We start from the raw sequence: 12,177 nt of genomic DNA on the forward strand, positions 1-12,177 counted from the left end.
ATCGATTGATGCTGAACAGGATCCGATGGTATTTTAACTTAGTTCCATGGTCAGTTTTTGGAATGGCACTTAAAAGGGTGGTTCGGTACAATCCAAGAAGGAGGTCAGAGTTTTAAGCCTCTCAGGACTAAGGGTAAAGCCCCACCTTTTATTAGGTAATACCTCCATCATGAATATATAAAATCACTTGTTACCAAAACAGAAAGTACTTAAATGGAAGTGTTGTGTAGAAGTCAAAATCTTGGACTTTTGACAGCTGACTGCTATATTTTCTGATCTTAAGTCAGATTGAGATGTATAATGCTTGTTATAGCTTATAATCGAAAGGGAAGCAACACCAAAATTCTCAATTTCCAGTCCATGAGAAATATATGCAGTTCATATATAGATCAGTGCAACTTGAATTGCATTGGCAGGAGAGAATCACGAGGAAGTTCCAAAAATGGGGTGTTTCTAGACATTCTGGTTCAACTTATAAGGATCACTGAGTAGAATCCTATGGGTTCACCCTTGTAGAGTTCAACTATCCCATTCACACACAAAGGGATCTACTTTTTATTTATAGCTAAGTCGCATAAATGCCTTGCAATGCATCTTCCGAGTGTGTTGACAGATTAATGTCAGCAGTATCAAAAGACAGCCAGAGCACTGCGACGAGAGGTGGCAACCAAACCAGTTCAAAAGCAATCCCTGGCAAAATAGAGTACCACTTTCTTCTCCTCAGAGTTTGTTTGGCCATCAAAGATTGCCAGGAAACTCCCAATTCAACTACTATTTATTCAAAAACAGTTAGAAGTGTGCTTTAGAACATGATGGAACACCAATCACATGCCATATGATTGAAGAAAAAAATTAATGTTGATTGGAATTATAAGCATGATGCAGTATCATTAAGGATTTTGCAGCACAATTCATAAATCAGCATGCCCAGATAGGGTTGGCATTTGACTTCCCGCCAAGAAAGACTTGATAAGAGTAAGAGCTAGATTGGGTCTATGCAGAGGGACCTCATGACCTGCTCCTCTCACTGATACAAACGTGAGACCCTCGTACTGCTGGGTCCATCCTCCAACCTGCAATGCAAAAATATAATTATGAGTTTGCAGCAGTTGATAGATTTTCCATTCTAGATCCTAGTGCATCTCGCTTTCAAGAAAAGGATGAAGGTATGACTGTATGAGCTACTCTGCAACAAATCAAAGTTCAACAACATGTATCTATCTGTCAAGACACCTATAGAGCATTCATAAGAACTTTAGAAGTGAGCCTCAATTTCGCTATCATTCATCAAAACTGTTCCAACATGGACAAAATGTTTGAATAAGTCAGCAATAACTTCAATTAGACAATAAAGTGAGTAAACCTCATGTTGATTTGCCTTTTGGAATCACCATTAGTCTTCATGTTCATCAAAGAAAGCTGATCGTGCAATTGGATCCCGTCATGGCAGGGTTGTGTTCGAAGTAAGACCAAAACTCTAAGGAAATTACATTATAACCAGCATTGTATTGTTGAGGTAAATCCCAGTTGTCTTTCCCGGGGCTCTAGATATTTTAAGCTACTAATATATCCATGTCTGCAGGCTGCACTGTTTAGTTTCTCATGAAAACAAGCAGAGGCAGTGCCACAACCTGAGGACGAGACTGATTCCAACAATTCACTATGAATATCAGAATAGGTGGCAAAACTCAAGATCATGGATGTCCATCCTGTTTCTGATTAGATTGGAAATTTGCTTGTAAGTTTCTCCAGATATATTAAGCTGACTTTATTATATCCATGCCATGTACTCTGCACTATTTAGTTTCTCATGGAAACAAGCATAAGGAATACCACAATCTGAGGATGAGATTGTTTCTTCAAATAACTCAACTGTGAACCTCTGAATAAGAGACCAAAGTAAAAACCGTGCCCATCCTGTTCTGAGTGAATCTGAATTTTCTTTTGCTGTTGAAGGCAGGTTCAAGGGTTTGAGACAGTTTCTCTAGATACTTTAAGCTCCTACTCATATATCCAAGTCATGTTCTCTGCCCTATTTAGTTTCTTATGAAAACAAGCATAAGGAATAGCAGAACCTGAGGATGAGACTGTTTCTTCCAATAACTCAACTATGAATCTCCGAACAGGAGACCAAAGTAAAAACCTTGGTGACCGTCACTGTTTCTGATTAAATCTGAAATATGTTTTGGTGCTGGAGACAGTTTATAGAGTACTAGAATGTTTTCATCAATAATTGAATTGATTGTAGGTCTTTTCAGACTGTTGACCACTAGGCTAACACAATGATGGTTCAAGATCTCACTCTTGACATCCATCTCACCCCCTCAAAAAAGAGAGATCTCGCTCGAGATCTAGTATCTTTTCCTGGCCAACTCAAGTGAACTCAAGGGCCCATTTTGGGGGGGGGGGGTTCAATGGTCAGGTTAGACTCAAAGTTGGTATTTAGCCTATTTTAGGATTTTTAAACACATTGGCGGCTTTAGATTTGTGAGAAGACAACCCTAAGTACGAGTTCTAACTCGACCCTAAGTTTGAAACCAAAATACTACAGGGATGAACATGTAAGGTTACAAAACATGAAATATAAAACTATTAGGACATATAAATGAAAAGCAAGTGATAAGATACATCAAATAACTTAAAATAGCAATAGAATTCCATCCATATGAGTATGATACTGAGACTCTTGAGAGTACGATAATACATCCATCATAAGTTCAATATAAATCATAAGTTCATAATAGAAGTGTTGGGTATTGCTCATGCTTCAACTCTTGATGTTGATGTGCTAAACCTTATAGCGGGTTAAGATCTGGCATCAATTCGACAAAAAAACCAGGCAAAAATGGAGGTTTGGAAGGCCTCAGGGAGTTGGGTGGTAAGAGAGAGTGATATAGGTTGAGATCTTGACTTGTCTTGCCCGAGAGATGGCATTTAAAATGGCTGAGTGGACCGAGATCTTGGTCGAGATTTACTACAAAGGAGATCTCGCATGAGATCTCGATTCGCTATCTCAAAATACCGAGATCTCAAACCACAAACACAATCAGTTTAATTTTAAGCCAGAGGTCATTTGAGAAATGCTGATTAGCCAATATACCATCTTCCCCAAAAGATCTGTTCCTGTCGGCAATGCCAGTATATCTCTTAGATCTTAAGATATCAACTTAAGGGCACAATGTTTCTGTGTTACATCGTAATTCTCTATATACAAAATAGCATCTGCAGCTTTGATCAGATTGTTCAGATAATTCCACTATTGACACGCCATGATGGTTAACATACAGTCCCAGTTTTAAAAAGATTGGTTCAATACACTAACCTCACAGAAGTGGTATGTTAGTTTAGCAGCAAAGAACCATAGTCAAAACTCTAACAGGAAATCCTTAAAATCTGACTTTTTGACCATTTAAGAGAATGATCAAACCCCATTTAAATGGAATACAGCTCAAATGAGTTCATTTCATAAGAAAATACCTAATATGTCATTGTTACAATTTTTTGTTGCCAATTTTTTTTTTAAGTTAATGTAAGCAGCATAAATTCCCCCCCAAGCAAAAGAAAAATCATTATTTTGTGTACACAGTGAACCACAAATGTCGCAAAAGTAAATCAATGAAATACTCATATACAGAAAAGTCATTGTTCTAAATGGAACTATACCTGTCCATCATCACCATACCAAGCACGCCAAGGACCCACAGTCGGCAGCTTAAGAGTATCTATGGTGAGGCGGGTGGATGTAACTGGAATAACAGCATCTGTATCTCCGCTGCAATAACAAAGAAAATTGAGGAACAGTAAATAATCACTTCTAGAATCAGCAATCTTGGAAATAAGTACACAAGAAAGGAGAAGGTCCAACATATGCAAAAGAAAAAAGCTTTTGATTCATCTTTATGGATTGTTGGGGATTGGTTTAAAATTGGCGATGGAAATTAATGAGATAATTTTTGTTATTTTGGAATAGAGTTGCACTTGAATTTTGTAACTCTGACAAGATACTAGAAGAGAAATATGGATCATTTCAAAGAATAAAGAAAATGATATGAAGACATTAGAAGAGAGATAATGATTACATTAAAGAAGAATTCATAATCTTTTTTCCATATCCATTTCTTTTAGGAATTCCGAAGGAGATATTAAGTAACTAACTAGATAGTCAAGGGAAGAATTAGAAGCAAGAAAATCGAGTAGATCGAAGATGTGACCATGTTATCCTAAGATTTCATGTTAGAGATAGTCCACTAAGACAATTCATTATCTTCAACCGAAATCTCCTTCAAGAATAAGTTGTCCATCAACAGCCAAGCAGAGGCAGATGTTTTAAAATTTCGAGTGTCCTTCCCTATCAAAAAAGATTTTCCAGTTTCTTATCCTGAATCTTTTCTAACTAACGAACAAATTACACAAATTTGAGGGAATGTTAAAGGGGCTTGTATGTGGCCGCGATCATACGGCAAGGAATCTTATGCTCTACATATAACACCATAGCATATGAAAATGTAGAAGACTAACTCATTCAAATTCTTACTACGATCCTAGTTTGTAATATCAAATGTGGATCAGACATTTTGGCTGATATCTGTAACAGTCCAGACTTCAGAGATCCTTCCGGTTTGAAGTCTCTTACACAAGTAGTAAAAGGAACAAGAAAGGTGATTATCATGTCTCAGCAGATAACAAACACATTAACAAGCCAGTAGTAATTCTGTTTACCCAATAAGAGGTTGCTAGTCACAAACATTGTCGAAACAACCTCTGGTATTAACTAAAGATTTTCTTTAAACTATTCTACCCATGATTCGGTAATTGTTTTCTAATTAGGCTTTCTGTAAGTTGATGGTTTTCATGGTCTGTCTATCTATCCATTCTGTCAAAACAACTATAATGACCATTTAACAAGCATCCAGTTGAATCGAGAGTTCACTTTAATAGAATTCTAAACCATGCCCAATTTCTCAAGTGAGCTTCATTGTGTTAATCCCACTTCAGTTGTGAGTAAGAAATCCACTTTCTAAAATAACTGTGAGCACTCTCCACTCGTAAGATTGGTGTTTTGAGATGGATATTAAAATGGAAGCAGAGCAGGTTAGCTCCACCTTGTTCCATCTGGGTCCATCTTGTCCTTTTTGTTTCCATCCACGCGTTTGAGACAGATATCTAAGCAATGGTTACCCAAACCCTTATCTTCCACTCTCTAACTTTTCAACAGAAAGCTCTATTTATCTTCGTGGCAGCTAATGAGGCTTTTGCAACTATAACTACTCAATTATCAAGACAGAGATTAGGTTTGACAGGATGATAACAGGTAAGGTTTTGATGGTGGTTTCTTTTAATGATGAAGATGAGAGAAACACCCAATAGGGACTGGAGCACATGAGGATATTTAGCAACTCCGAAGGTTTTATTTTACTCTCAAGTATTGACACACTGATGAATTTTGACAATGGTTTTAGCATTTTGATCAGTGGTTTTCTTTAGTGATGGATTCTCCCCAAGCTACTGGACAAAATGAGAGATTGTAACAACTTCCCAGGTCTTCTTTTATGGGGAGTAGATAAAGATCGCTGCTTGTAGATTTTGAGAAGCATGTTGTAGCAAAAAATTAGGGACAACCAAATGATGGTAGATCACTTCCAGAAATTGGAAATGTTACATATTAAAAATCATTTTGAAGGGAAGAGAAGACTTTATAGATATCCACTAGCTATGACCGAAGGTACAGATTTTCTAACAGTTGTGCCACTGCCACATGAAGGGACAAAAGTTTCTCGATAAATTTTAAGATATAATCATGGAGCATATAGGAACTTGATAGCACAAGAAGATTGAAGATATATAATTGCTCCAAGATATAAACATCTACTTAGAAAATAGGGGAAGAATAATCCAAGTGCATTATTGCTCAACAAATCAACACACAGGTTCAGGGAGCAGATATTCATCACATGGCATAGATTTGGATAAGAGTCATAAGACTAGGATGAGTTTATAGCCTTATCACAACTAAATGTATATGATACAAGGCCCAAGTTATTGGGTTTTTGACCTTTTGAAGCACCAATTAATATATACATCATTAGGTTCTATGCAATTAATTTTCAGATTTTTTCTCTTTGATATCCCCAAGAAAAAAGAAGATTAATCCTAAAATTTATGCTCGAACTTTGACCCATGCTTTATGGCTTTGCTGGTTCTGATACATCACATTATACCTTGGATCACAAACATCATGTCGCTGGGTTTTGGGTTTCAGGTTTTCTACTACTTGCCTAGACACATTTCAATATGTGGGGTGAATAGAAATGGTTGACATAACATGGATGAACAGAATTGGCACTATAACATTTACTAGGCTTACAATACAGTAAACTAGTGAAGAAAATATCCAATGAAAGTAAAAGAGGCACCTGAATATCCAAATACGAAGCCCCAAAGGCATAAGTTCGCGATAAATGTCCAACACTGACAGAGGAGTGTCCTGCCAGTTACTGTTAATCACATCACTGCAAAAGAGAAAGACAAGTTGCAAAATATAACCAGACGAATTTCTTTCTGCCACTACAGTTAAGTTTGTCAATAGTAAAATCAAGCAAAGTTCTTCAAGATATTTGCAGATGTTAAACCCATCGGACTCCTTGCACGATCAACAAACACTGAACAGAGTCAAATACTATTAAATGTAGGTAATTCTAAATTTTTGTTAAACCTGGAAGGTCTTCAATTCTTAATAGCATGATTCGATCTAATTATTTGGATCATGGATCAATCAATTATTGAACGTCTGTCTTTCAGCTCAACTACACAAAATGTCATTGATGGGATGTATACTAGCATCACATACAAGTTGCAAATAGACAATGGACTGTAAACGTCAAAGCTGAGAAAGTAAACACTTTGTACAGCTTTCTTCATCCATTAAAGATTTTTTTCAAGTTTCAATTTAAGCATTACAATACCTGCAAGTCTCCCATTTAGACGGTGCAGCTTCTGGCTTAACATGAAGTGCCTTCTGGACCTCAGGTAAATTGAAATATACAGTTGAATGTGCCTCAGTGCATGGATCATACTTTTCACCAAGGCGTCCAACATTTTTCTATCAAATTAAAACCATCAAACATAAATGACCTGATGCAAATAATTCAAACACTCCATCTGAAGTCCTAGTTCTATCTATTAATAGAGAAGAGAAATCTTTCAATTCATGCCCATTTGCCAGAACATGAAATAGATATTCGAGACACTGGAAACAGTGCTGTTACTTACAAATAATCGCTTCAGCAGCCTAGAGGATGAGGTAAAATTGCCAGTGCAAGCAGGAGTGTAGACGCTATATGGATCAATGTTTCCAAGTTCTTCACTTGCAATATCCAAAATCTTATTACACTGGTTTGAGGTGTGGATAAACGATTCGAAGTCACAATAGAGGTTCAGAAGCTTGTAGGTTTGGTCAGAAATCATTCCGGCAGACCACATAAACTGGAAAACCCCCATGTGATCTGTGAAATCATTGGTCAGAGCATTTCCTACCTGCATTACACATACCATGTAATTGTTTTGTCAGTGCCAATAATGCACAATGGCCAGAGAAAAGAAGTCTCCAAGAAGAATTTCCCTACCATATATCCTTTAAGATTAATTGTTTTTACCCCAGTTGCAAGCTGATGCCTTACGATGGCTTGGGCAAGCTGAGGAACATAATGTCCTACAAGAAAATTCAGAGTTGGGAATTAGTCTGAAATAATGGATAATACATTAGTAGATTAAGAAGCTATTGACTACCTCCATAGCTCTCTCCAGTGATATAGAAGTCCCTTCCAATATATTGTGGAAACTGCTCAAACCACTTAAGTAGAAAGGCTAATGAGTCCTCAGCTGCAACAGTAGAATGAAGTAAATTTAATAAACGGATTGCCAGATGCACTTGGAAGAAAGCAAGACATCAAAACTCCAAAGTTATACCAGTCCGATTATCTCCATTGGTCAGAATATCCCCAGGATTCTCTGAGTAGGAAAAGCCAACACCAACTGGGGAGTCGAGAAAGATGATGTTTGCCACTGCAAAATGATACAAATAACTAAACACAGTTGCTTCAGCAGGACTAAGATGAATGATGCGATTTGCCAGTGACAAGTTCTGTAAATAATCTATTCCAGGCATGAATACTGATTCAAGGACATATACTAGTTCTGGAGTTTAGTCAGTGTAAGTCCAAGTTTCAGAAAGATTGAGGACCTCGAATGGTTTGAAAAATGATTAAGTATTTGAATTATCCTTGGATCTACAGAGAAAGGATTTACGTATGAATAACTACAAGTTGCAGTATTCCTGAATCGAGCGACCAGGATGGTTTCGTTATAGAAGTAATGGTCATACTCATATAGCAGGAAGGAAGAAAATCCTCCATATAAACTGTCTGCTGGGGGACAAATTTTTGATTCGTCCCTTGGTTTGAACGAAGGGTTTGACTTGATGCCCTTCTCTTAATTCTGTGATCCATCAATTAAAAGCATAAGTAGTTTTCAGCTTTGTGCATTTAATGTCGATCAAAATTCAAAAAGTCAAAGGAGTTCATACCTTGGTTCCAAGAATAAGGGTTCAGATAAAGGGTCTTCCCATCTGGCTTAATATGAAATGGACCAATTTCCTCTGCTTCACCGTAAGCAATTGAAGAACATCCAGGTCCTAAAGAAACAACTTTTGGGTCAGAAACAAATAACACCCAAAGCTGAACAGGAAAAATGGAGGAGAAAACAAATTTGGTTGAAGGAGAAGAATAAAATGATAAAAGTCAAACACTAAATCAATATAAATGATCAAAGACGAGGTTTTATGAGAGAGACCTCCATTGAGCCAGAGAACCAGAGGTTTTGTGGAAGGTTCTTTAACAGCTTCAACGAGCCAGTAGAACAGATTCCTTCCAGGACTGGATGTGACATACCCAGAAAATTGAGAAAAGTTAACATTGAAGTTCTGCCCTGGAAGCTCAACAATCTTATCTAGCTCTTGTTGGGTTGTAGAGCTGCCCCTTTGGAACTGAACAAAGAAGAAGAAGAGGTGAAGAAGGAAAACCCATTTACCACTCTCCATCTGTCTAAAGCAGAGAGGTTCTCAAAAGATGCTGGTCTTCTTCTGGATATAGGATTAAATGATTTATAGAGAGAGCGAGATCAACGTGAGCTCAAGTAATGACGCTCATGGTCAAATCATTTGTGTCGCCTTGGCAAAAACAACAATTGTTTATTACTTATTCTCTCTTTCACACGCACATACAAGTATACAACTAATCAACTATACAAGAAAAAGGACGGTCGCTTTCCAAGTTCTAACTACAAACACATCAAAGGAACCTACTAGGGTTTAACAAGGACTCAAATCATGAATAAGACCCTGAAAAATGAGAAAATGAGAAAAGAAAAAGAAGAAAGAAGCTGAAAGAACCCAATAACCCAGAAAAGGATAGATGCTTATAGGCATGGATCAGCACTCAGGCATTGTGTATGGGGCACTCAAAGCTCACGACACCTGGGAGCAACTGACGAATTTGAGATGATTTTACAATGACTTTCTACCTAACAGTTTTTCTGACAATCTGAACTGATGAGAAGGCTAACAACCAAGCGATCGAATTTTTTTGGAGAACCAGTCCAGCCTTGCAGGCTATTAAACCCTTAATAGTTGTGAGGATGAATATTACCCAATTAGATATCGGTCATTGCATAACTGATATAGTACCGAAATAGATCAATCATGTCTGACAATCTTTATCTCTGAATTTTTTTCTGAGAATTCGTCTTTGATTTATTTTGTAGATCGATTAATTGTAAGTCTCCTTAAATATTCTAATAGCCTGAAACCAGGGAAAAAGACTCGGATCCACTATTGTCTCTCCCATTAAAAAAGGGCCCATCTTTGAATTCTAACAAGGATTTACCTCCAAGTTTAGATCATCTCCTTGTCAAGATAAAGATAAACATATGTATTTTCCTAATATTATTTTACTATACAATAAGGATAATGTCCACCTCTAAACACTGATAAAAATCAATCAGAGGTAGGCTACACCCTATTGTATAGTGAAATATTGGCAGAACATATATCTTTTTCCAAATCTCTGACAGGGAAGTGATTCAGGTTTCTTCCCTTTTAATGTGTGATAGAAAAGTATAAAGAGAATATAGGCTTCTTGCCTGGATTGATAAAGATTGACAATAAAATATAAGATAAAGGGAAGAACGACTTATTTAATGTTTTTTCATTGTTATGGGAAAAAAGCTAATTCTAAGTGAGACATAAAGCATATTCAAGTCAGAAGCAAATTTTAGACACTTTGATGAATATTCTTCTTTATGAATCTAAGCAATTAAATATTCATCATGTCAAGTTTTCTTAAAAAGAGATACTAAAGTTTCCTTTTTTTTTAATGGACCATGCTTTATATTCAAGCCTACCTATAGATGGAGTTCATATTATTTATAATTAAAATGTATACATAGATGGTAAGACCTAATTTGAATATAAAATAAAAAAATTACAATGGGGTAAGAAACCAGAACTGAACAAAAATTAGGTGTCAGCCACACAAAGCTCATCAGACATTAGACTTTATAAGGAAAAAAGATTCTACCTAGTAGTCTTCTAACCTTGGAGAAAGTTAAAATTCCAATATTTAGGATAATTTTGAAATCTTTGATATTTTATGGGATTATGATTTTCTATCCCTATGGATACACATGAGGATGAATTCGGATCTTCCATGATAAATAGTCCACACACTTGCAGGCTTAGATCTCTATCCACATGATAGTTGAAATCTCTTGGATCATAAAAATTTCTTCAATTCTTGGCAAAGAAAATCAAGGAATTCATCATCCCTTCTGTTGTAAGTCAGGAAGTCCCATGCTATGGTGATAAGATAATGGACCACCTTATTAGAAGTTGTGGTGATTAGTGAAAGAATTCCAGGCCAGAAATAACATCAACCATTTATGTGGGTCCAAAACCTTTTCTTTTTCTCGTAATTTCGTCTCTTTCTCATATCTTGATTGTCTTTATGTGGGTGCAACTAAAAGTGGGACTGCAGGGTTATTTTTAGTTTTTCATCCAAGAGGGACTATTCATATGATGTATAGGGGATAGATTAGGCCAGCTTAGTATGAGATAGATTAAAGGATTTGACTCAATGTGTTATAGGGTTTAACTTGAACATGATCTGGGTTTAACTTGAACATGATCCAGGTTTACTAAGTTGTTGGAGCTGAAACTTGATATATCAATGGGGTGACCTTGGGTTCTGATTAGGCTGTCCACAAAATAGGTGCTTCTTGTCCTTTTTAATGGTAGATTGCTTCCACGTTTGATTGGATTTGAGTAAAATAATTCAAACACTTGCAAGATTTGATAAGGAAAAACAAGCATGAATGGAATGAATGGAATCAAATGTTAGGCAACAAAATACTGGGAGAGGAAGAAAGAAACCAGATGAAGCAAGAATAAGTTGAAACCCAAATAATAAAGAAGTCCTGACAAAGCAACAAAATACAGGGTGAGTAAGAAAAGAAAGCAGGGGAAGCAAGAAATAACTTGAAACCAAAACAATAAAGTAGTCCTGATAAAGCAGCAATCTCAAACAAATTAGTTACATAAAAAACCACACCATTATCATAAACCAAGAAACTGATAACCTAATGCCAAAAACTAATTAGGAGATTAGATCACTAGTTTGTTGAGGAAAGAGAGAAAGGGGGGGGGGGGACTCCTGAAAAGAAAGAACATCAAGAGTTGGGAATGCTTACAAAGCACCTTTTGACTGCAACTTTTTGCAGATTAGCTCACTTGGTGAGTAGAGTTCAATTTGGATCGCCTCTTTTCTACTTATGAGCCACTTAGCAGTGAAGTAGATCTCTAAGAAGGGTGTTCAGGATTATGGAAGAATTCCTAAGAACTTATCAAGATGCCAATGGTTAATGTAATCAATTTGAAGGAATGCCATAAAGGATGAACTAGGCAGTTGAAGAATATATCCTGGTTGATCAAAGCTTCAGATGTAAAACTGGCTGGCAACTTAAAAAGATTATGCATGGATTGTACTTTGTTCTGCTCCAGATGGAAAGAAAGGGTGACTTGTAAATTGGTGAATTGCAACAAACGAATCTACGATCGGACTAGCACAA

General features: G+C 36.6%; 1 protein-coding gene across 1 annotated transcript; it reads right to left on the minus strand.

Annotated features, from left to right (window-relative positions):
- Positions 1–512: 512 nt before the first annotated feature.
- SCPL29 (serine carboxypeptidase-like 29) lies at positions 513–9,675 on the minus strand. Its single transcript, XM_089149990.1, has 10 exons — positions 8,848–9,675; positions 8,582–8,689; positions 7,966–8,061; positions 7,786–7,878; positions 7,623–7,708; positions 7,270–7,533; positions 6,963–7,099; positions 6,414–6,509; positions 3,664–3,772; positions 513–1,073 (listed from the first exon to the last, which is right to left on the minus strand). The coding sequence occupies exons 1-10, from the start codon at positions 9,092–9,094 to the stop codon at positions 912–914; spliced, it is 1,398 nt and encodes a 465-aa protein (XP_089006116.1). The 5' UTR covers positions 9,095–9,675; the 3' UTR covers positions 513–911.
- Between the last annotated feature and the right edge of the window lie 2,502 nt (positions 9,676–12,177).

This window comes from Hakea prostrata, chromosome 3 (genome assembly GCF_041222555.1).
Source record: "Hakea prostrata isolate BN-2017 chromosome 3, UWA_Hpros_2, whole genome shotgun sequence".
NCBI lineage: Eukaryota > Viridiplantae > Streptophyta > Magnoliopsida > Proteales > Proteaceae > Hakea > Hakea prostrata.

Bases quoted from the DNA above. Each gene is read 5' to 3' on its own strand.
- SCPL29 (XM_089149990.1), bottom strand. From the start codon at position 9,094: ATGGAGAGTGGTAAATGGGTTTTCCTTCTTCACCTCTTCTTCTTCTTT. The intron at 8,062-8,581 runs GTATGAACTCCT...ATCATTTTGCAG, and splicing joins CCCTTATTCTTGGAACCAAG to TGGCAAACATCATCTTTCTC. The intron at 3,773-6,413 runs GTGCCTCTTTTA...TTGTTATTGCAG, and splicing joins CTTCGTATTTGGATATTCAG to CGGAGATACAGATGCTGTTA.